Source organism: Primulina huaijiensis, chromosome 2 (assembly GCF_012295235.1).
Source record: "Primulina huaijiensis isolate GDHJ02 chromosome 2, ASM1229523v2, whole genome shotgun sequence".
In the NCBI taxonomy this organism is placed as follows: domain Eukaryota; kingdom Viridiplantae; phylum Streptophyta; class Magnoliopsida; order Lamiales; family Gesneriaceae; genus Primulina; species Primulina huaijiensis.
Window position 1 is genome coordinate 3,047,568 of NC_133307.1, and position 27,326 is coordinate 3,074,893.

Below are 27,326 nucleotides of genomic sequence, written 5' to 3' on the forward strand. Positions count from 1 at the left end.
GTTTTGTTTTGTAGTGAGTTTTTATACATATATGATCTAGGATTTCAACTAATTGAGGGCGCTTAAAAAAGAACATAAAAATTTTATCGATTATATTTAACTAAATATAAACCGTAGGTTTTTAACAAAATATTTCTAGTTAAAAATAATTTGATGTTTATTAAAATTTTCAAAATCTTCAATAATAATATCTACACAAATATTTTTATCAATTTCTCTTTCAATAAATATAATCAATACATTCGAAAGAAAATATAGTGATGCCTAGTTTTGACAATATATAACTGAAAATGGTCAGTTTTGTAGTATTGGTAGAAATTGGTAGAGTCAACAAAAGCATGATCACTGTCACGTCCCGGGACGGGGTTAATCAACATCGGCGTTGCTCTCAAATTTACATTCGAAAACAACAAGCCTCAGAAGTACAGAATTTCAGAAACCAGTATTTTATTCATAATACTGAATATTCATTGTCTGATAAAACTCAAATAATAATGTTTTACAACGGAAATGTAAAACCATAAAATACAATGTCTGAACAGATGCAGCGGAATATAAAATATAAATCATAACTGAGAACAACGATCTTCATCACCAGCCCCAGAACTGGATCTGCTCCTCTTCTTCTAACATTTCTTCAGTATTCTTATCTAAGATGGGTTTGGTGGATGAGTGATATGGTTGTCACTCAGTAAGCAGGGGCGGGAATAACTCTCAGTTTTCAAACACCATTTTTACAGAAACAGTAATACAATAATATACAGAAAACTCTTATTTTCAGAACATAAATCAGAATTCAGAAATCGCAGGTTTCAGAACAGAAATCAGAATTAGTAAGCACTAAGCACGTTAGTGAATTTCATGGCTAAACTGATATCAGTCTCCTATATGTTCTCTCCTCTAAGGGGTGAGGCCAGAATCAGAAATCAGAATTCAAAGATGTTCAGAATATATATTCCTATCATTAGTTCACTAGGGAGTTTCAGTGCTTCAAAATCATATATCAGAAATCAAACATTCAGAAACTGTGCTTTAAAACAAAAATTATAAAACTGATTTCAAGATATTTATACATAAGCCCACTTACAGTAATTTGCTAGAGTTTCGGTTGAAGTCTACTGGAAATTTGGTTGCTTTCGCTACTGGATTTTGCTGCTTGAACAAAGGCACTCTCTCTTAACTCGAAAATTCAAGTGATAATCTCAAGGTTTGTGTAACCCATTTCAGAGACTCGAGGGTGTTATTTATAGGCCAAATTCTGACTGTTAGCCTCCCTATTAATGACCATAATCTGCCATTAACAGCCTTTATTTCATGTTAATGCTTCAGTTACAAGTCTAAGTTGAATCAGTAACTGTCTGCTGGAATCTCGCTCTTCTGCTGCTGGATTTTATCTGTTGTCTGCTGTTGGATTCTAATCTGCTGGAAAAGTATCAGCTTTTGAAATATTAGCTTCTGTACCAGCTTCTGAAATATTAGCTTCTGCTGAAAATTTTGCATTGCTGCTGAAATGCTGGAAATTCGGGTTCTCACAATCACTCTAAAAACAAGATCATATATATATATAGCAAAAACCAAGATCATATATATATATATAGCAAAAACCGACACTTGGTATGATCGGCGTACTAATACAACAGGGAAGCATTCTCAAACCGGTAGCGATGATCTTTGGGATCTCTCTTTCTATCGTATTTTCCTATACTCGGGAATCTGAGACTTCCATCGAGAAGGGAACATATCAGGGCGTCTTTGGAGAAGGGTCTTCCGTAGTCTCGCACAGACGTTAGATCTCTTCTCGGAGTCTTCTCATCTCTTCTGTGACCTCGTTCTGATTTGGAAGAGGCTCTGGGGTGGATTGCTTCCTTGTCTCCAGTGGCGGAGCCACCTTACATGGTACCCGGGCTTGATCCAATTTTTTTTAAAAAAAAATTATGTATAAATTTTGAATTAATTTGATATTAGTTCGGGTAGATCAATTTAAAATATTAAAAAATTATAGAGTTTAAAATTCTAGTTTGGATAGAGCCATATTCCTGGCTCCGCCACTGCTTGTCTCTGTGCCAACACATGTTCAATAGTGGCAGTGATCAACTCGGTGAGTTGTGCAACATCAAAAGGAGGAGGAAGTGGAGGAAGATTAATATTCCCCTGATTTTCTTGATTCTAATTCTGGTAGACACTCAGATCTCACACCTCTTCACCGACATACACGTCTCTCTCTTCTTTTTACCAACTTATCTATGTTCTCTTCAAGTTCCCACTGACGACGTCAGTTGATGATACAAAAAATTCATGCGCCTATGGTTCAGTTTGTTGGCAAAATGAACAGACCACTAGTCGGTGTGGTTGAGAAAGGGCCGAGCTGGACCTATACGGAAGAACAAAGGTTAGAGGTTGCAAGAATTATTTACAGTGTAGCCCCTCTGATGTTTAATTCAGTCTTGAGAGAAAACTTAAGTGTGCGAGAATAGTAGTGTTTTGTTTAAGCAATGAGTGAATGTATAAAATCATATAGCATACCCGATATTTATAGATTCAAGGCTAATTACCTTGTACGATAAGAACTCTATCAAGGCAAGATTCCATATGGAAATGACGATATCCATTGCAGGGGCTCCTTCCGAGCCAGGAGTATTTCAGATTCCTGAGTAGAGAGAATATTGGACTCCTTCTTGGATTTACTCGCCTTGGTGTGCATCACCTTTGTTTATGTGCTCATACTTGGCCCGGGTTAGGTAAACATGATTCAGGTTGTGTCGGATTTCCGAGGATATCATATATAATAATTATTCATGTTGGTTACAACAATCAAAATGTAGTGTTTAACTTGTATGTGGTTTAAAATATTTGAGTTGTATGATTACCATCATATATAACTTTTGATAAGGTGATAAGAGCTCGGTTGTACAATTGGTATTAGAGTCAAAGTTATGCGTTTATCTCTCATGGATTTGCAAAGAATGTATTTGTTATGAAGCAATAATTGGGTTACCTGAATAGAACAGTCGAAACATGATATTTGAATTGTTATACGATTAAAAAATGGTATTTACAGTATTATAATCATTTATAGTTTTTTATAAAACATACGCTACATATATATTTTATTGTTTTATCATGTAATGTAATTTGCAGTTTTTCTTGTTATTGGTAAATTCAAATTCTTAGAAAAGTAATTTACATTTTTTTAATTACTTTCTTTTTACAAAGTGTTGACTACATCGAACAATTTTTTTTTGGGAGACTCAATACCTTTTGGTATCACAATATCTTCAAGCGTGAAATCAGCATTCATGTGACAAAGAAAAATTTAAAAATTCTCAAAATATTAATAATAATAATAATAGGAAGCTCAAACCAAACAATGTTATTTCCTCTCGGAAATTTTAAAAAAATACAATTTTTGGAGCTTTAAAATTATCTATTTGATAAAGTATAATCCCTTAATAAATACAAAGTGTGTATAATATATTTGATTTCTACATGAGTAGGTCTCTTGTGAGACGGTCTCACTAATCTTTATCTATGAGACGGGTCAACCCTACCGATATTCACAATAAAAAGTAATACTCTTAGCATAAAAAGTAATAGTTTTTCATGGATGACTCAAATAAAATATCTGTCTCACAAAATACGACCCGTGAGACCGTCTCACACAAGTTTTTGTCTTTCTACATTTATCCTTCACATCTTTTTTAAGATTTATTTTTAAAAAAATACATGAATTGGAAAATATAAATTTCCAATCCTTCAAATCTTTACTTTTCTCAAGAGCGCCTCAATAAGTTTCCAAAACTATCCATCTTTCTACAATTTTTTGTCATGATTTTTATTTACAAACCTATAGCAAAATAAAACTTTCAAAAATACTATTACATAAATTTTAATTATTTTATATACAAAACGTGCATGTCAAATGACCAATATAAATATAAGTTACATAAAACACACGTAAATCATTTATCATTTATAAATACCATAAATTTGGTATCACATTCATTTATTTGTGTATTCAAATACTTTTTGTACATTTTCACAAAAAAATAATTTTTGTACATTAATAATAATAATAAGAATAATAACAAGAATAATAATAATAATAATAATAGATAAATGTGAGGAATTAAGGTAGTCATATTTATTATTTTCTATTTTTACTTGCGTTTAGGGTTATTTTGAACCATCTATTTAATATTTGAAGAGGGTAGGACAAAAATATATGTGATTTGCAGAAATAAATATAAATTGTATTCTGAAAAAAAATTGTTATTTAACGAAGGAAGCATATCTATCTAACCACAGATGGTCCAAAACTTCGAGTTGAGCCAATTTAATATCGAAAACTACGTAAAAGGATGACAGCAAATTGTTCATATCCTTCCTAAATTTTACGAGCCATGGCACATATTCCCATAATATCCGAATTATATTGTTGATTTTATTATTATTATAATATATATATAATATATATATCCATGGAATTAGTTTTGGTTGATGAATTAACATTTTTATTCAAATGAATTTATTTGGTACGAAAGAAACTGTTCAAAACAGTTTAAATGAAGGATATGATTTACTTGAAAATTTAGATTTATTAAATAAATGGACTATTACTAAGATAGAATCTAAAATGATTTATAAATTAGGAACATTTGAAAAAATTAGTTTTAAACAAGTAGTAAAAACTACAGAATCATCAGTACCTCTTCATGATGAAGAAATGGTTATAAGACTATTGAATAATAAAGATATTTTACCTTATAGGAAAAATTACAGATTTATTCATATAGGTTTAATACAAATTGCTTTAAGACCTTTAACTTTAGAAGGTTTACCAGAAAGCTTCATAGCAGCTTTAAGAGATGGAAGAAATTTAAATTGGAAACAATCCCTTATGGGAATAATTCAATCTAGTCTGGCACATGGTCCAGTATATTTTGATGTTTATCCAAATTTATCTTTATCTTTGTCTGATATAAATATATTAGATTCTTTAACATTAAATGTTAAAACTCATGGTTATAATTTTACTCCTTGAACATAAGTAATATGTATCTGTTATCGTATTTATTATAAACCATTATTTACACTGAATCCTATGTGTAAAAGAATAGATAAAAAATTAAATGAAACTATTCTTATAGAAACTAATTTTAATAGATCTAATATTACAACCAGAAGATCTATAAAATAGTAAGAAATTGAATTTCCAGAAAAATGGATAATTGAACAAGTTGTTCTTAGAAATCCTATAATAAATATAGATTTACAGCATGTAATACAAAATAATGAAGGAACTGTTCAAATACAGATTATAATGAACAAAGAATATTATTACTCTATTCTGTTTATGCTATATCAAGATCTAGTCATTCTTTTATTTCACCGCTAGATTATATGGTGGATATTCCACAGATTTCTAGAGCTTCTACTTCTCATATACAAGAAGAAGAATCTTCTGTACAAGATACAATAGATGATTTAATTATAAATCAAAATAATATTGTTCATAAAAATAATTTTCAAAAAGTTAGAGAAACTGATATAGTTTCAGAAATGAATTTTACTATTTAATATATAGTAAACCGAAAAATTGATTTTACTAAAGGATCTTTTGCTAGAGCAAATATCAATGCAGAATTTTATTTACCCAGATGGGAATCTTTCAGAGATTGGTATTTTAAAAGCTTCTCTGAAGAAGAATTCGAATATATTGTTACAGAATTTTATAAATACTGTGAAAATCAAAATAGATTAATACATTTTGTTCTTTGGTTTTTTAAAACATTTATTATAGATTATATTTCTATTCTTGAAAAAAATTATAAATTTCTTTCAGGACAGATTCAAAAATCTGTTTATCCTCCTCAACAATCTTTTATCATAGAAAAGAATAATAAAATTTTAAATTTTTATGCTTTTTCAAAATTATTTGATAATGATATGTTACAGATAACTGTTAAACATATTAATCAGATAATTGAAAAACAAAATTATACAAATTTATATCTTACAATAATAGGAGAAGAAATAGTTTTTCTAAAAGATCGTATTGATAAAATTATTTTAGCTATAAATCAAATTAAACCAGATGTTCATATTCAAACTAAAGAAGAAACTAATATTTTTTCTATTGCTAGTTCTTCTAATAAATCCCTTCCAGAAATAAAAGATTTTAAATTTAAGTCTTCTGTTTCTGATTTAGAAAAATTATTAGAAGAAAAATTTAAACATCTAAATTTAAATACTCTTAATGAAGAGTTTGATAAAAATAATATTTTTGATGAAGAAATTAATAAAATTAAATGGGCAGATAAACCTACCCAATCTAAATATTATTATGATAGACCTACTCTCATGTATGTTCTTGTTGAAGAACAAGAATATATTTTCTCTAATAGTTATAATGGGAAAAACATTTATGAATGGAATATTGATGGTGTTAGTGATAAACAAATTTATAATACTGCACACAGAATGCTTATGTATAGTACTGTGTGTAAAAATTCAGGTAATACTGATAAAAATATTGTTAGAATGATTATAGCAGGATTTACTGGCCAACTTAAAGGTTGGTGGGATAATTATTTAAATCAATCCCAAAAAGATGATATTTTCCATTCAATAAAAATTGAAAATAATATTCAATTAGAAAATGTAGTATATTCATTAATAATGACAATAATTAAACATTTCACTGGTAGATTCACTGATAATAGTGAACAAATTCTTAATTTATTAAGTAATTTAAAATGTAAAACTCTTACTGATTTTAGATGGTATAAGGATATCTTTTTATCTAGAATTTATGAGATACCAGACTGTAATAATAGTCTTTGGAAAGCTAAATTCATAGATGGATTATCTTTTCTATTTGCTGAAAAAATTGGAAAAGTATTAAGAAAAGATGATACATATATCCCTCATAAAGATTATACTTATGGAAAATTAATAAGTATTTGTATTCAAGAGGGTTTATCTCTCTGTAATGAATTAAAATTAAACAATCAAATTAAAAGACAAAATTTATTTGAGAAAAAACAATTAGGTAAATTTTGTGGTCAATTTGGTATGGACTTATCTAATAAAAGTAAGAAGAAAATAAAAGATAAAGTAGAAAAAGTTTATAACAAAAGACATTTGTCTGATAGACAAAAAGATAGAAAAAAGAAAAGAAAAGAAAGCCGTAAATTACGGAAAGCTTAAAATTATAAAGCTAAAATTAAATTAATTATTTGTAGAAAATATAAAAAGCCAAGACATTATGCTAATCAATGTTGGGTTAAACATAAAATTAATAATTTAGATATTGATGAAAAGCTAAAAGAAACATTATTTAAAATAATAATGGATTCAAACAATAATTCTGAAAGTGAATATGAAAATACTTCAGAATCATATTATTCACAAAAAAATTTAGATATTGAATCAGATACTTCAGATCTAGAAGAATGTAATAATTGTATACAAGGAAAATCTTGTATTAATCATCTAAGTGATACTGATAATAAAAATGATGAGTTCTATAAACTTATGTCTCAATTCCAAGATTTAAATATTAATGTATTATGGCGCTCCAAACCTCGTCACGTAATCATACAACATGTAACGTCATATGCATAAAAATTTTCCTTTCAACGACGTAATAATATAATGCATATACGACCAAATAGTGCAATCACCACACTATCTACGTCAGTGCAGCAGAAACAGTATAATAAATACACACATACAACTCAAGTAAGACAATAAACTATACTGTTTCTATCTACTATCAACTACAGGACTGTTTGACTAGACATACCTAGTCCTTCACCAATATCATGTCTCACAGCATAGTCTTGTACCCTGTCCAACAGAAACAGCCCCCAAAAGGTGAGCATACACAACAATCATCATCGTAATACATAACAGTTATATTATCAACAATATAAAATATAACGGGAATGATAACAGAAATACTCCCTTTGCTGTCTCTGGACAATCAAACCACCAACGATATCAACGTCATCACTCTCATACTACTGCAACAACAACATCGACGATACGTCGCACCCCTACTCCGGCGACAGCAATATCGTTTAACGAATAACATCAACGATACGTCGCACCCCAACACCGGCGACAGCAATATCGTCTAACGAACAGCATCAACGTGACGTCTCCCAACAAACGATAGCCAACAATATCAACGATAATAAACAACAACAGATATAATATCAAATCACTCAATACCAGTGATTTATCATCGTTCCACGCAATAGTATTCATCAATACTAAACAATAACAACATATGCTCGTACGTCAATACGTACCTGATAATCGAGTATATATATATAATCTAGCTATTTCTTTGATCCCGAGGTTTGTGTTGTATCTAAATAATTCAACAACAATTATCAGATCATTATCACCGTATCAATACAATCATAACATCTTCAATAAACAACATCAAATAGCCCAACAATAATTAATTCAACAACATATAAAACTCGATTATAAATTCTTATCGTTCATCAATTTAATATTCTAGTGTATTTAATTCACAATACTACCATCAAATATACACTAATTAATTTAACATTAAATAATATGCTATTTTACAACATCCGTCAAATTACGAAAACTTTATATCAACGTGTAGCCTATACTTCGTAGACTCCGAATATATAATCAAAATTAATAACAACTGACAAACAACTCATCAATTTCAATTCAACGATTAAAAATCCCTAATTATAATAAATTAGGAATAATTCAAAACAACATCACTATAATCATCTCTACTTCATTAAAATCATACACTATTCAACAATCTTCAATTTCTGTATGATTTAACAATTTATGGGATTTATTCCAAAAATCGACGAATTTCAAACATCACCAAAACTATAAAATTTATACCTCAAATCGAAGACCTCGTGTCAACGATTCCAAAACTGAAGTCAGTTCGTCGATTGGATAAACCGATAAGTCGCAAAATCGAAAAGAAAATCTGAAAACCTTATTTCCTATTTCTCTCCCACCTCTCCGTAAACTTACTGTCAATTGAAAGTGAATTCACGGTTCAAAGATTTTCAAATTTATCTTGTTTTTTTAATATTATATTAATAAAATAATATAATATATAATATTTAACATTTTAATATCGGTATATCGCTTTGGACCAATCACACGATCAAATTTTCCAAAACTCAAAACATGAAACTTCTATATCTTTGAGTTTTCTACGTTATAGCCAAATCTCAAATCATTTGGACTTCATATGACCAAGATATGTCATATTTCATTCTTTAAAAATAATTAATTAGTTAGTAAGATCACATTACTAAATCAACAACTTGTAATATTTACTTCAGACATTACATGTATTAACTAACAATAATATTTTAGAATTCCTTAAAATGATTAAGAATCCAATATTAAAATAAAAAATACTAGATCAAATGAAAAATAATGCTTCAACCAGCAGTAATAACATTCTTGTTAAACAAGAACAAGCTTATTTAATGAAAGAAGTAAAAAATCTTTTACAACAAAAATATAGTAAACAAAATCCAATTACTATACAGGATTTAGTTAAGGAAATTGATAATCTTAAAAATCAAGTAAAAATTTTACAATACAATAATAACAGTTTAAATTATCGTATTTCAGTTATTGAAAATAATAACAATTCAATTAATAATTCTGAAAATTTTGATAATATTCAAGATATTTCATTTCCTGATAATAATCAAAAACATTTATCTGTTTTAAGTATGATAATATCTCAAAAATGGTATACTAATATTACTTTATTAATTGATAATTCTTATAAGAAAAATTTTATTGCTATGATAGATAGTGGTGCAGATTTAAATGTTATACATGTATGATTAATTCATACAAAATATTTTCATAAAACTACTCATTCCCTTTCCAGGCAGGAGGAGAACCTTTAGAGATAAATTATAAATTATTTAAAGCTTATATTTGTAATGATAAAAACTGTATTCAAACCAGTTTTTTATTAGCAAAAGATATTTTTAGCTAACTTATACTTGGTTTACCTTTTATATATCAAATTTATCATTTAACCTATATTGATGAAAAATGTATTATAGGAACCTATCAAGGTAACTCTATTTCATTTCAGTTTATAACTAAACATATTAATAGAATTTTAAATGAATTACAAGAAAAGATTGATAGAAAAACTTTTCAAATTAATCCTTTAAAAGAAGAAGTTAAAATTCTAATTATAGATGATACATTAAAAAATCTTAAATTACAGGAAAAGATTAAATTTATTTATAATAAATTCTCATTAGAAATATGTAATGATCTTCTAAATGCTTTTTGAAATAGAAAGAAACATATAATCTCTCTTCCATATGAATAAGATTTTAAGGAAATAAATATTCCTACCAAGGCTCGTCCTTGTCAAATGAATTCTGAATATTTAGAATTATGTAAGAATGAAATTCATTCTTTATTAGACAAAGGTTTAATTAAACTTTCTCAATCTCCTTGGTCTTGTACTGCTTTTAATGTTAATAAACATTCTGAGCAGGAAAGAGGTGTTCCTAGATTAGTCATTAATTATAAACCTCTTAATAATGTATTAAAATGGATTAGGCATCCTATTCCTAATAAAAAAGATTTATTAGATAGACTTGTTAATGCAATCATATTTTCAAAATTCGATTTAAAATCAGGATTTTGGCAGATTCAAATTAAAGAATCTGATCGTTATAAAACTGCTTTTAATGTACCTATAGGATATTATGAATGGACAGTAATGTCATTTGGACTTAAAAATGCCCCTTCAGAATTTCAACAAATTACGAATGATATTTTTTTATCAGTATAGCAATTTTATAATTGTTTATATATATGATATCTTAATATTTTCTAATAATATTGAATCTCATTTTAAACATTTAGAAATGTTTAAAAATATTGTTATACAAAATGGCCTTGTTATTTTAAAATCTAAAATGATTTTATTTCAAACTAATATTAGATTTTTAGGTCATATGATTGAAAAAAGAAAAATTATTCCTATCCAAAGAAGTATTGAGTTTGGATCAAAATTTCCTGATATTATAACTGATAAAACTCAGTTACAAAGATTTTTAGAAGGTTTAAATTATATATCTCCTTATATTAAAAATCTTACTCAAGATTCTGCTATTTTATATGATAGATTAAAGAAAAATCCTTTACATTGGTCTAATAGACATACTGAAACCGTTAAAAATATTAAAGAAAAAGTTAAAAATCTTGCTTGATTAATGCTTACTAATCCTCAATGGAGTAAAATTGTAGAAACAGATGCTTCTGATATAGGTTTTGGAGGAATTTTAAAACAAATAGACCCCAAAACAAAACAAGAATATTTGATTAGATTTTATTCTGGAAAATGGAATAATGCTCAGAAAAATTATTCCACAGTAGCTAGAGAAATTTTAGCTATTGTCAGACGTATTTTAAAATTTCAAGATGATTTATATAATCAAAAGATTATTATAAAAACTGATTGTAAATCTGTAAAATTTAGGTTTTTAAAAGATTTCAAACATGATGTGTCTAAACAAATATTTGCAAGATGGCAGGTTCATTTAGCTCCTTTTGATTTTGAAATTATTTATAAAAAAGGTGAAGATAATCACTTACCAGATTTCTTGATCCGGGAATATTTATCTTAATATTTACATATATGAATTCTCGTGGCCGTGGAGATTCCTCTTATAGAGGAACCTCTTATAAAGGAAAAGGTGGTAGGGGAAAACCCCCTAATATTATTGCACAACATGGTTCACAGAGGTTTATAGCCCAAAATATTGTCAGTTCTTCATTCAGTAATAATATGGATAAAGATGATTCTTTATATAAAGAATTTCAGGAATTTTTAAAATCCAAACAGAAAAATAATTCTGAATCATCGACATCATATGTCCATATTATTAAAGAAGAAGAAAATAATTCAATATTATATATTGAAAATCCTCATAAAGATTTTATTCTTCTTATAGAAGAAAAAAATGTTCAATGGGAACCTTGGACAATTATGGAAAGATATTTATCCAATACATCATATTTTAATGGATCTCATAAGCAAAGAGAATTTTATGAAAATCTTCTATTATCTTTAAAAAGTGTAGAAATTACTCATTTTTTTAGTAAAACTCAGCAAAATGGAAGTTATTACTTTTCAAAATTCATTATCAAGAAAATCATATCAATTGAAGAATGTGGAATATCTCCATTAGTAGAAAAAGAATTTTATTCTCCAATTCATCAAATGAATTTTAAATTTAATTATTGGGATTATATTGAAAGTTTTCATAAAACTTTGATATATGAAAATGAAAAAAGGAAACATTCTTGGTTTTTAAAGATATGTGAAAATATTTTCCATCATCCAATTTCAATTGGTTTTTCCTTTGGTGGGATAAAATACTAAGAGAAGAACCTGATACGGGAAAATTTATGGACATGATATAATATTGTTACATCACATAATAATTTTGGTTTTGCATAGAAATATTACATGACAATATAGATCATCTTTTTTTTTATTGGAATATCTTATTTCAGTGAAATAACATAATTATTTCAGAAGCACTAAATTATTAATTAATTTGATTGTTGAAATCATGAGAAATTATTTGCCAAATTTACATGCCACTTTTATGATTTCTTGAACCTATTTTCCTTGTTATATCGAGTAATATTTTCCGGTTTATTTGGATTTAATATTGTAGTAGTTCATTAAAATTTATTATGGAACGGGACTTTAGATTTAATTTCAAATTTAGAATTTTCATGTCAGATGAACTATAAAACATCGTCCGTCTATGTTAAATCATAATATTTATTTAGATTTTGAATGCTACGATCACAATTAGGGGTGTTCAAATTTCGGATAAAATCGAAAAAAGCGAAAATCCAAACCGAAAAAACCGAACAATGAATCGAACCGAAAACCGAATTTTATAATTCAAATATCAATGTTAAAATCGAAATATATTTGGTTCGATTTCGGATTATTTATGTCAAAACCGAATCGACCGAAAAAACCGAAATTTCATTAAATTCATAATTTTATTTTTATTAAATATTTTTTAAGATGATATTAGTGAATGATGAATTATTTTGAATAATATTTAGTTGATTGTTGTTTATGTAATTCATTTAGATTTTGTAGTTAAATATTTTACTAAAAAATCATGTAAAAAGATAATATATTATATTTTACAATATATTTATCTTATTAATTTAAATAATTGTATCAAACCGAAATAAGCGACCGAAATAACCGAACCATTTTGGTAGAAAACCGAACCGAACCGAAGAAAAACGGTTAGGATATCGTATTATATATTTATAAAATCGAAAATCGAAAAAATCGAAATAAAAAACCGAAAATCGAACCGAACTGACAGATGAACACCCTTAGTCACAATTAGCTTTGGGATTTCGTTTAATGGAGCCTGGTCCAAAATAGAGGCCCGAGTGAGAGTCGATTCATCTGAGTCTGGCCCAATTGTTGAAGCCCAATGACAATCTCCAGTCCAGATCCATTTCAATGAGCTGTCCAAATTTAAAATTAAAATAAAAAAAAGTAAATTCAGTTTTCCCCAAATTCAAATCAAACCTGTCCCTCTGCTCCAACGGCTACCTTTCTCTCTCCACTGTCTCTCTTTCTCTCTCTAAACTCTCTCCCCCCCACGAAGCCCCCCTTCTCTATTCTCCGTTCAAGAAAATGAAGCATTTCATGGTACCGCGTAGCCAAATCTTGAGAGAAAATCACCATGAAACTGCGGTCAATGCTCCATTATCTTCGTCTCCGAACCCCAAATCGAAGTCCGGCACACCGAACCCTAGCGGCCGGAAGCACAAATCATCGTCAAAAGAGAACGCGCAGCCGATAAATTCAGATCTTAACGTCACTTCATCGCCATCCTCCGTTCCTTCGAAGTTGAAGAGCCCGCTTCCGCCTAGGCCGCCTCTCAAGCGCAAGCTCAGTGTGGAGTCCGCTGCGGCTGCTGCGGCTTTGGAGAATGGTTTGGTGCCTGTGAATTCCTTGGATTCTGGGGTTAAGGTCAGTTCTTTCTTGTTTTTAAATGAGTGGAACTGAAATACAAACTATATCATTTTGGTGTCTGTGCTTTGTGAATTATTTTTTTTGTTTTCAGGTAATCGCAATTGAGCGTTTTGTTGTCTTCTGAATTCATATATTTTTAAGATTTATAGTATTCTGTTTTTCTGCGGCTGCTGCGGCTTTGGGATCTGTATTCTTTGTCACTGAATACCCTTTCTAGTTATTTAAAATGTTTCATATGGATTTTGGTTTGGTTTTCTTCTTTCATTTCTTTGGACTGAGATAAACTCTGATTTCACTGAGATCTTTGTTGAGGCGATTATTGAACTTATTCTCTGATGGAATTAAGGTTTTTGTTTTCTCATTTGAAGTAGTCGGTGAAGAATAGTCCGCTACTTGTTTTCTCCGTTTTGACTTTTGGCCTACCTACATTGAAGCAACTAAACTTAAACTAGTTGATGATGTTCTTACTTAATGATTTCGGTTGTGTCATGTTTTAAGTTTTTATTTTTCTTTGAGAAAACCTAAGTTTTGTACATTGATTTGTTCTAGTTTCTGGTTTGCTCCAATTCTGGATTCACTTGATTTCATTCAGGATGCTGTATATAATACAATATAATACTTCAGTAGTTGTATGCTCCAGTAAATATTAACTCCAAATACTATCTGAAATTTCAGTTGAACCCATTTTGCCTTTTTTTGTCCCTCAAAGAATCCCAAATGTCTGTTCAAGATGATGGGGGTCAGTTGATGGAATTTGAACCTGGCCTATACGTCTTTAATGTAGTTTGTTTCAAAATCTCCGTCTTCTGACAAAATTCTTATCAGTTTAATGGTTCATAATAATTTGATTTAAACATGTGATTTAGGTGATAGTCCGAGTGAGACCACCAAATAAGAATGAAGAAGAAGGGCCGCATGTGGTTCAAAAAATTGCAAATGATTCTTTATCAATAGCAGGACAAATCTTTACATTTGACTCGATTGCTGATATTGAGTCAAACCAGGCAGGAAACCTTACTTTTTACTAATCTTTATTTTAAACATTTGCGCGAGATATCAAATGAAATAACTCATTTTTGGGAAAATCTTTTTTCAGATGGATATTTTCCAACTCGTGGGTGCACCACTTGTTGAAAATTGCCTTGCTGGGTTCAACAGCTCTGTATTTGCTTATGGACAGGTATATTATTCTGTAACGGATTTTGTCATAGTACTCGAGTGATTTGTAAAAAGTACAGCTAACAGAATTACATGCATGTGGAAGATTTTCAGCTATGATTAGTTCTACTTGTGTGCTGAAGATAACATGTCCATAATTTGATATATCAGACTGGGAGTGGGAAGACATACACCATTTGGGGTGCATCAAATGATTTGTTGGAAGAAGAACAACAAGGGTTAGCGCCACGTGTTTTCCACTGGCTCTTTGAAAGGATTGATGAGGTATTTAACATTATTAGACTAATAAATCTCTTATTTGAAGTAGTAAAGTCTAAACCACTTAGTGTGCTAGAAATTTTGGCTTTATGATATTTTAAAATTTTATGCTTGGTATCTTTTCCCTGTAGGAGCAAGTCAAGCAAGCTGACAGAAAACTTGTGTTTATGTGCCGTTGCTCTTTCCTTGAGGTAGGTGTCATGTATCTTTTTTGTGCTATGCTTATTTTTTCATGCCTTGTGTTTCATTATTTTTATACTGATTACATTGAGCATTGTGCTAACAGATTTACAATGAACAAATAACTGATTTATTGGATCCAAGTCAAAAGAATCTCCAGGTAATAGAACAGAGTATTTTCTTCATTTATGGTTGTATCCAATGGATGATTTCTTCAAATATATATAATTTAGCTATATTTTTATCTCTTTTCAGATCAGAGAAGATGTTAACAGTGGTGTTTATGTGGAAAATTTAACAGAGGAATGCGTTTCCTCTATGAAGGACGTGTCACAACTTTTGATGAAGGTTTGTCAATTATTCTTCTTTTTAAAAAAATCAGAAAGAGGTATTTACTTCTTGATTTTTGGAGTACAATTCATGCTATTTAGGAAAGTGTCGATTTTTCTTAATTTCTGCCCATGAACTGGAAAGTGAGATCATTTTTTGCTGTTGGAGATGTAACTATCTTTTCTACCAGATCCTCTTTGTTGAAAGGAAAAAAACTGAAATAACCGTGGGGGTGGGGGTGGGGATGGGTATGCGTATATTCAGTAGCATCTTTGCATGTGGAGCAAATTGCTTCAGATTAGGAACACTGATAAAGAGATTTTATCTAATTAACATGATTTTTTTTATTTTTGACTTGTGCATGTAAAATGCTTTTAAAACTTTCCCAAATATTCAAATGTTTTAAGAATGCGTTGGTTCTAAGTTTTAGATAAAGTTTTTTCAGTGTTATGTTGCTCAATTTGTATGACTGCTAGTTTCAAATTTTTCATGTTACACTTGTATCCTATGTGTGTTGCCTTTAAAATATGAAGATGATGCATGATGATTGTTCATTTTATCACTGTGTTACCTTCTCTAGTGTAGAATTGTGAAATCTGGTATACAATATGGTATGGAAAGGTGAAATATGCTGGTAATAACAAATATTAGATTCAATTTGTTGATAGTCCTCAAGATTGCCAATAAGCTTTGATTTAATGCTATTTCGTGAGTTTCCTCGTTGCGCTTGACTTTCAATCAAGGTAATGTCTCTTTTCATCGCCCAAATCATGTAGGGATTGTCAAATCGGAGAACTGGCTCTACAAGTGTGAATGCTGAAAGTTCTCGCTCCCACAGCGTTTTCACTTGTGTTGTTGAATCGCGCAGCAAGGTAATGATTGATTCGTTGGAATTCGTTGATCTCGGCCTTTCAAACTGATCCTATTTCTACTTTCTCATTTGTGATTGTTCATATGGTATGAACACGCATCTGCAATAAAATATTTAGTTCGAGCAAACTGGTTATTGAATTTCTCATGCTTCTTTTTATCCATAATCTATAATCTATATGATTGAGTACATGCTGTTTTTTCAATGTATTTTCTTGGTTCCTGTTTTTTTCTAGCCCCATAATCTTTCTCCAAATCATTACAGAGTGCTGCTGATGGTTTAAGCTGCGTGAAGGTTAGCAGAATTAATTTTGTTGACCTTGCTGGATCAGAGAGACAGAAACAAACAGGTGCAGCTGGAGAACGCTTGAAGGAAGCAGGGAATATTAACCGTTCTCTGTCACAACTAGGGTATGGTTTAATATTGTTGTGCCCATTACCCTTGTAGAGATATGAAAACAGAGACACTAATTGATCATGAGAGTAGCAATACATTTCAGTTCTGTCATAGATCACTGAATGATCCTTATTACAGACACTAATTGATCATGCGAGTAGCAATACATTTCAGTTCTGTCATAGATCTCTGGATGATCCTTATTCTAATACACATTGACTGCAAATATTCACCCAGTTGATATATGTCCCAAGTAGAGAGCTTATGAGTTCCTGATTGGATTTTTAATTAAGAAGCATAAACTGTAACAGAGATTGGTGTGAATCAAACAAACGAAAAGTTTTACATCAAGAATTCTTTCAGATTTTCATGGAAAATTCAAAATTGAAAGCTCTAAAATGTTAGTTGCATATAAAGGTGATGAAATTTGAAACTGAAGTTACAGTGGTAAAAGTACAAAATTGACATGTTCTATGTTAGATAGCATGACCGGGCCTTTTTTGTCTGTTCTATATCCTTCCTTTAGACACCACAAGTTAGCATACTTATTTATAATGCATTAATGCATGCAAACGATACTTTAAATTCTTCTGAAACTTATATTGACTGTCTCTGAATCCAATAACTTCTCTTTTACTGAGCTTTCATGCTTGGTTTATAAATTTGACATGTTAATGAGAGTGAAGTAGAGACAAATGCATTATAGTAGAAATTTATATCTGGCAGTCATTTCTTTCTTGTTCATAAAGTAGGTGTTTGGGGAAAAATGGTTACCTCAACGATTGGAATATGATGTTTCGACTGTTCTATGGTTCCAAATATTTGAGTTATACAATTACTATTAACGATAAATTCTGGTAAAGCAGCAAATTGTCGATTATATAATTGATATCAAAGTCAATGTCAAATATTTGACTCCCATGAGTTGTAAATTGGTGCGATTATTGGAATGTGGATTGGTTGGAAACGAGAAGCATAACAGGATTGATTGATACGTGATGCTTAGATTATTCTACGGTTTAAAAATCTTGAGCTATACCATTGTTGTTAGCTATATTTATAGGTAAAGCGACAAAAAAACTATATCATTACTGCTAGCTATAGTTTTAGGTAAAGTGTTCAATCTTATACTAATTTTTTTCTCAATTTTTTCATCTCTCGGCATTTTGTTCAGTTAAATTTAATTGAATATCAGCTTGTAAAATAGTTCAGCAGTGTAGCATTACCCTCTTGATCTACTTTCTTTTTATTCTATTTGGGATTTGGATTGTACTCTTGCTGATTTCATATATGTGTGAAATTTTCAGGAACTTGATAAATATTCTTGCAGAAGTTTCTCAGACAGGGAAGCATAGACACATACCCTACAGGGATTCCAAGTTGACATTCTTACTGCAGGAATCCCTGGGTGGGAATGCCAAACTTGCGATGATATGTGCAGTTTCTCCATCTCAAAGGTGATATAGAAGCCATGTCTATCATTTCGGTTTCCGACACTGAAGCTGTCCTTACAACTCTAATTGAAATTCTGTTCTATATTGCAGCTGTAAGAGCGAAACTTTCAGCACACTAAGATTTGCACAGCGTGCGAAGGCAATAAAAAATAAAGCAATTGTAAATGAAGAAATGCAGGATGATGTAAATGTCTTGAGAGAAGTTATACGACAACTGAAGGTAATTTTTTGTATTTTTCTCTAGTTGGTGAGATTATTATATATCAAGATGTCAGAACTCATGGAAAGAAAACACTGAATGCAGATGACTCATTGTGTTCTCTCTATTACTTGACAGGATGAACTCCATCGAATGAAGACCAATGGCAATCAAGCAGGCCAAAATGGTGCTTATGCAACTGGATGGAATGCACGGAGAAGTCTCAACCTACTGAAATTTAGTCTCAACCGGCCATTGACATTGCCTCATCTTGATGATGACGGAGATGCAGAAATGGAAATTCTGATGGAAGGTGAAGAAGTTGGTGAAGCAAATAAAAGTTTGGATGCTCGTGAAATTGAATGTCCATGTTCACAGCCTGGAGTTTCTAAAGATAAAAGTGTTGAGGAAGCTCGGCCTGAGATAAAAAATACATGTCCCGGTAAACAAGGTTACGAGGATTTAGATGTGGATATGGAGGATGAAGCATTTGAAACAGTTGACGAGGATAAAACTACTCTCATCATTCATGGGAACATTGAAAAAAACTCAGAGATGACACTTGACAATGGTTCTTGTGTGCCGAGGAAGTCACTGCTGCCATGCCCCTCAATACAACTATCTTCAGAAACTGAGAACACTCCTGAAAAGTCCATAAATTGTGCTAAAGATGGTGAAACTTTTATTCCCAGTATGATTCCATCTGATGTTTCCCCAATTCTGAAGTCTCCAACACCTAGTGTTTCTCCAAGACTGAATTGCAGCAGGAAAAGTCTTAGAACCTCATCAACTGCGTCAGCTTCTCAGAGTGTCACTCGTCAGAGTAACTATGAGGCTTCACAAGTATCCTTAGCAAAGCCTTCCAACAGCTTTTGTTCGAAGTCTCTTTCTAATCGCAAAAATTGTTTTATGTCCAATGATCAATTGGCTTCCACTCTCCAGCATGGAATTAAAATAATTGAGAGCCAGCGTCTTAGTTCGGCCCTGAGAAGGTCATCATTCAGATTCTCATGCATACCCGTTGAAGCAATGCCGGTTATAAAAGTTGATGCAGGTGTTCAAACTATGTCTATAACAGGAGAGTCACTAGAAAATGATACAAAAGAACCTTTGTGTCATGCATGCAAGGCCAGAAATTTACATCCAGAGCTTAGCGATGAAGATAATGGCCAGAATATGCAGCTAGTGCCAGCTAATGGATCACCATCATATCACGAGTTGAAGACGCAAGTTCCCAAAGTATATTTAATGGCCATAAGCAGGATTTCTGTTTTATTTCTATTTATCTTTTCTTACATGTACTTATTTCATTTAACTTCAGGCAGTAGAAAAGGTCTTGGCAGGGGCAATTCGTAGAGAGATGGCATTAGAGGAGATATGTTCCAAACAAACTACTGAGATCATCCAACTAAATCGTTTGGTATGTTTATCAAACATTCAGACAACCAACCATTGGACTTGCAAGTTATTTTGATGTTATTGACCTCTCTGAACATGAATACAGATCCAGCAATACAAACACGAAAGAGAATGTAATGCAATAATTGGTCGAACCCGTGAAGATAAAATTGCTCGCCTTGAAAGCCTGATGGATGGAGTGCTGCCTACTGAAGATTTCATGGAGGATGAGCTATTATCACTAACTCATGAACACAAGGCACGCATTTGATTTTTTTTTCCTTCTTTTTTAGGTTTTTTGCAAACTGAAATATGAGAAGATATTATTCATCTACAATTTATTTTATACTTACAGATTCTTCGGGAACAATATGATAATCATCCTGATGTTTTGAGAACAATAATCGAGCAAAAAAGAGTTCAAGATGAATTAGAAAGATATCAAAATTTCTTTGACTTGGGGGAAAGGGATGTTTTGTTGGAAGAAATACAAGACTTACGAGCTCAACTGCAATTTTATCTGGATTCGTCACAGCCTAAGGCATCCAAAAGAAAAACTCCTCTCCTGCAACTTACACATTCGCTTGATTCGAAAGTGGCTCCAGCTTTGTGCACCATTCCAGAGTTGACTGAAGATGCTGGGGAGAAACTTCAGATGGAGAGAGCTCAGTGGACTGAAGCAGAGAGCAAGTGGATTTCCCTAGTAGAAGAACTCAGGTTGGAGCTAGAAGCCAACCGATCTCTTGCTCAAAAGCAAAACCATGAACTAAATATGGAAAAGCAATGCTCGGAAGAGCTTAAAGAAGCAATGCAGATGGCGATGGAGGGCCATGCACGCATGCTTGAACAATATGCAGAGCTTGAAGAGAAACACATTCAATTGCTAGCAAGGCACAGGAGGATTCAAGATGGAATTGATGATGTCAAGAAAGCAGCGTCTAAGGCAGGGGTGAGAGGTGCTGAATCTAAATTTATCAATGCACTAGCAGCAGAAATTTCGGCATTAAAAGTGGAAAGGGAGAAGGAGAGACGATATTTTAGGGATGAAAATAGAGGACTTCAAGCACAGTTGAGGGATACTGCTGAAGCTGTTCAGGCGGCTGGGGAATTACTTGTGAGGCTTAAAGAGGCAGATGAAGCTGTAACCGCTGCAGAGGTACATTCCTACATTATTTATGTGGTGTTTACATTTTCAGTTGATCCTCCTATTGCCATAAATCTCAGTTCAAAATTCTAAAGTATGCAACGGCCAACTGGTATGTCATACATCTTAGTCTAAAACAGAATGGCCCAAGGAGGATAAACCATAATGGTTGTTCCATTGGCCCATTCGCGAACCATTCAAGCTCCAATTCATAATCATTTGGGAAGTATAATAACAGATCCTCCTTATTATAATTTTTACATCCAAAATCAATATAAAATCATTACCTGATAATGAATTTGTGCCATGCAGCATCATATCACATAAATTCTTAACGTACTGCTGCTATTCAGGCAAGAAGGCCAAAAAAATAACTCATGCTTGGTGCTCTGAAGAAATATATGAATCAACTGGGTTGCCAAAATTGTTTGCACTAGTTTTTTTTGGAATATTGTCATGCTTTCCGCTTCTCATTAATTGTTCTGAATCATATTCCAAAAAGAACTTTCAAAGCTATGTAGAATTCAGAGCGCTGTTTGAGGTGCTAGCTACATTTATCAAGGAAAATCTACCTTTTATTGATGCATAAACTCAAACATTTGGCACAGTCCTCTATCACTGAACCGCACACTGTTGATGCGGATCGGAAATAATGACCAGAAAACACCATGTCGTTGAACAAGAATATCGCAACTATCACAAGTTGTTGCCTTGACGTCTAGAATTATGCAGATTTGAGACTTGATATGCATTTAAGTTGGATACTAAGTTGAAAAGATCAGGAACTAGCTCTTTGTGGTTGAAATGAGTTATGTTTCTACTCAAATGTTTAACATATAGGGGAAAAGTTTAGCACTGTAAATTATTGTTATTAAATGTTGGTTTTCCATTTTCTCATAATTTGTTGAATATGTATCAAAGTAGTTTTTATAGAAGCTTTTCATGGCAAGACTTCATGATATATTTTTTTTGCAATGAAATTGCCAAAATGTGTCTGGTTTCTAATAGAGAATGCTTTGGTTACCTACATTTATGATAAAATTCACATTCTTGCAGAAGCGAGCTTCAATGGCGGAACAAGAGACTGAAATGGCTTACAGAGAGATAGATAAATTGAATAAATTGATTGCAGCCCCTTACAAAGAAGAATTCGCTGCCAAGAGCCAAGAAACCAATGTTGATAAGAATTGGCAAGAGGAATTTGCGCCATCTTATGATGTTGTAGATGAGCCTCCTTCATGGTTCTCTGGCTATGACCGTTGTAACATTTAAAAGGTAGTTCACAATAATCGTTTGTGATGTTTCCCATTGTTGTGTTTGTATATGTATTATGAGTTTCTCATATATAGCAAAACATTGTTTTCTATGATCTTCGAACCGTATAACTAACCTCACCAAATGTGGGTGCTGTGTAATTTGTGTTTTGCCTGTATCTAATCTGAGCCATCTAGTCACTGAATCACCAATGCAGAATATCATAACTTGTGCCAAGAATTGAACCTACAATACTCTTTGCTAAAGCACTTGAACTCAAACTGAAATGTAACTAGTCATAGTTGCTGTTGAAAGGGTTCTTAATTGTTTCTAAGTTGTAATATTTGATGGTGAATCGTCATTCTTATTATCTTGTTCCCAATCGAGTTGAATATTACTTTTGTTAATGTTCTTTGGTACATCAAAATAGTTAATCTGAATTATCTATCTAATATAGTAGAATAAATGGATACAAACATGTATAGATACATGTATAGATATATTTTGCAGGAAGTATTGTCTGTTAGCAATAGATAAGTGTGGACCAAGTGTGAAAGACAAAATGGGGACACGATGACAGATCTGAAAGAACCAACAATGATGTTAACTTCCTCAAAGATCATTTATTTCTTTGTTTTGGATGTCAAGAAAATGTTGGGACAATCCTCAAGTGGGCTCGAAGCCAACATGCTAACTTGTAAAAGGCAAAAGACAGTCCACAAGTACTTCAATATCTGGTAGCCTTATTGTAACAAAATCTACATCATTTCATGGAGACCATAAAACAGGCAGCTTGTGGCATTGTCTTCTCTGACACATATCTATACTTGTAACTTTGTGTGGACCATTTTACCTTCAAGTTTATTATGTACTTATTTATTTTTTGCTTAGAAAACAAGATATTGAATTCTGTCCCCACCCATTCATTGGCCACTAGAATTTGGTATTTATCTTTTGAAGGAAAAAAAATAAAAAAATCTTTTGTTTGGGGGGGAGACAAGGAAATAACCTATTGTAGAGCATAAATTCAGTGGTGGTGAAATGGGTGTGAAAGTGACATGAATGTAATAGCAGCCACTGGTTCAAGAATCATTCTGTAAAGTAACATTAACGTGAGGAAGCTTTTGTTCTTCGAATCCAGGATAGGATCCTGCTTTTTTTCCTTAGATCAAGCTTCCCCAAATGATTTTTATGTTTATCTTATAATCTATTCTCAGTGTAACATAGTCTCACTGAAAGCCTAACCGGCGTTCAAGCAAGTTCAATTAATGATCCCTAGGCATACTTTTATAAGTTAAATAATTTTATGTTTTTTAATTAGTTGAAGTTTTATTTGTAAACTATTATTTTGCATTGCATGAGAGTTACTTTAAGGGTCATCGCTAAGATGGATGCTTTTCCACCAATTGATCAAATTTAATATACGTAGATGCTAGATAATTAAAGGGGGCGGTTTTGACCAAATACATGCATCAATAATGGTGGCTGCCTGAAATCAAAATAGGTTAAAATTTAGTTGATTTTGAGGTCGTTGTACTTTGGTGTAGGTGACAAAATAATGATGCTTAAACCAACTCTTGACATTTTTGAGTTAGGATCTCCATTCTGAAACTTAATATCTTCTCCTTGTAATTCGTATGCTACATCTTTTACCAGACATAGGACTACTGTGTATGCGACTAATTATTTGATGAGTACCATTGGTTTATGTTGGAAAAATTGTAAATTTGGTTTCATATATTTATATATTTGTAGTTTTGGTTATTTATGTGATCAAAATGAAGTTTTAGTTTGCTATTTTGCAATTTGATCATTTTCTCATGTGAAGCTAATGTGTAGTGCAAATATAATGTTGACTTTGTATCGACATGACGCTTGTATCGACATGACGCTCACGTATGCAATTTTTATCGGCACTTCCAATAAAAAAATGACTAAAATTTAAAAAATTGAAACATACATCATAGTTTAAATATAATGTTAGTATTAAAATTGAGTATGATGTCATAAAAGTTTGAAAAAATTTCTATTAGAAACTCAATTTATTTCAAGCAAGACTATTTAAATCAAAATTTCCAATACTTCCCTTGAATCTTTTGCTTAAACAACTTTTCTTCATTGGCTATTTTCACACACAGCTGTTTATTTATTTATTTATTATATTATTTCGTTGTCTCTCCCCCCTCAATAAAGTTTTGTACCAAACCGTAGTTAAAGCAAATAACTTGCTAAGTCGAAAGAAAAGGACATAAAGTGAAAGAAAGATTGATAGTTTAGGAAGAGCATTGACAGCCTGTTTAAGGGACCCTTCAATTTCTAATCATTTTCAATTTGACCCCACAAAAGGAAAATAAAAAACATATTACATCAATCTCTCCTAACCATTTATTTCATTGTGGACCATTCTCGTATTTATGACAAAATGTAGATCATCGTAAAAAATATTACTCGAATATCTCATAATAAAAATAAATTATGCATGTAATTCTGACATAATCCAATATAAGACTCGAAATAATCGCGACTGTGTATTGGAATCTTTTAACAATTACTTTGTATTCACGTATGATTAACTCAATTTGTTATAAAAGTATATTTTATTCTATTTTATACTTATTTTATTAAATCATATGGGAGAAAAGGTACTAGGTCACCTCTTTTTCAGAACGCGATGTTTTCATCGTGGTCTGACCTCTTGATCCACAAGCACTGAGAATTTTGAGGTGGATCTTGCGTGTTTAAAAGTAAGCTCACGTGAATGTAGCACTTTTCCCATCAGTTCAAGATTTGGCTCTATGTTCTAAGTATTTTATATTACGTAGTACTTATTTCTCGATGTTCATACTGACGACGGTATGTAGTACCATTCTTTCATGCTCCAAACTCACGCCTACTCAAGTACAATTGCGTGATGGGATATCGTAGCAATAGCTCAATATTCTTTTTTATTTTACGAAAATTGTTAATCCAAGTTGTTGTAATTAGAAATCATTTTAAGCTTATTTTATAACTCATGTAAGACAATGATTATTATAATGTGCCTCGCATTTCTTTGTGACAATGAAACTAAAACAATTTATTTGATCAAATAATTAAGTGAAATAAAATGTTGACATGGAGATTTTCGGTATTAAAGAATTAATCAGAATAATATTGGTAATTCGATAAAATTGGCCACCACAATAATAAGAGAAAATTAATCCCATTTTGTGATTGCCATAACTTTAGGCTTTTTGATGGATTAAGACCTTAGAACGATGCATATGCCATTACATTAAAATTCTAAATTATATTCAACCATTCTAATGATAGATTATATATGATTTGGCCCCCAAATCACATTGATTTGTTTTATTCCAGCTATGATGAGAATTAATCACACACCTAAATAACACACACACACACATACACACACACACACATATATATATATATGATAAACTAAAGTTTGACAATATAATATAGAATTTAATTTTTATATATTCTTAAATTTTGTGATTAAATAATGATTTGAACAAATATGACTTTTTATATTTATTTAATTTAATCAGTTAAATTTTAACCACTTTACTACAACATAATGTTTTTACTCAAAACAAAATCCTCTTATGTTTCGAAATATCAACATCTTTTAATATTTTACCTTGTCAGAGGAGTTGAATAGTTAGGATCAAGTACTTGTCATTAAGCCAAAAGATATAATTATTAGCAGATGTGCAACTCTATTTCATTATTTTTTGCATGACAACACGTAACTCATACTAAACGATGGGTCGTACATGTCAACAAGATGTCAGTCTTATCTTTTCTTACTAGAGGTGATGTTTTCACCTGAGATCAGACTTTTCCATTAAGATATGTTGTCTCTGCTCTTTACAACTGATACAACCAACCGGAACATATTGCATCATCAACAGCTTGACGCGGTCTACTACAAGAACTTCACAAGATATTACTCATCTTAATACTTTTTTCATATAAACACGCTTAACTCAACAAACTCTCAAGAAATATATAAATATATTTATTGAGAGACTTGAACACATTACATAACTATGGTACATAGTGTTTGGATCATAAGCTTACCATTATCAAATAATATACTCAAGTTTTAGCAAAAGTTCGTATCGAACAAAATTTTCATATAATTTCAAATTCTTATTTTAATATTGCTTGTACATAAATGTTAATTAATTTATATTTTAATATATTTTATATATATAAAAAAATATTGTCTCTCAATCATGAAGAATTAATTGTTCCAACTGGCAAATACAAGTACAATATTGAACGCAATTAAAATAAAAAAAAAGCCGTAATTATTTTTTCAATTGTGACTAACAAAAAGGAGAAATAAAGTGCCTAAGTCAATGTTTAGGCCCCCACTGATATTTAATTTATTTTTTTATTGCTTACATTATATCCAATTTAGTAAGCTGTTTCGTGCACTACTTTGAACAATTAATTCACAAATTTCATAAATTTAATTCAAAAAAATAGTAATTCACTAGGGGTGTCAATCGGGTGGGTTGGGTCGGGTTTCGGGTCAACTCGCGAAATTTTTT

At 31.1% G+C, this 27,326-nt stretch overlaps 1 protein-coding gene across 1 annotated transcript; it reads left to right on the forward strand.

Moving 5' to 3' along the window:
* Positions 1 to 13,620: 13,620 nt before the first annotated feature.
* Positions 13,621 to 23,804, forward strand: LOC140964230 (kinesin-like protein KIN-12B). The gene is made up of 16 exons (XM_073423824.1): positions 13,621 to 14,095; positions 14,965 to 15,102; positions 15,195 to 15,278; positions 15,428 to 15,541; positions 15,667 to 15,726; positions 15,822 to 15,875; positions 15,971 to 16,063; positions 16,822 to 16,917; positions 17,181 to 17,326; positions 18,620 to 18,769; positions 18,857 to 18,986; positions 19,104 to 20,204; positions 20,287 to 20,385; positions 20,470 to 20,622; positions 20,719 to 21,519; positions 22,564 to 23,804. Exons 1-16 carry the CDS (start codon positions 13,757 to 13,759, stop codon positions 22,777 to 22,779), a joined length of 3,774 nt encoding a protein of 1,257 aa, XP_073279925.1. The 5' UTR covers positions 13,621 to 13,756; the 3' UTR covers positions 22,780 to 23,804.
* The last annotated feature ends 3,522 nt before the right edge of the window (positions 23,805 to 27,326 follow it).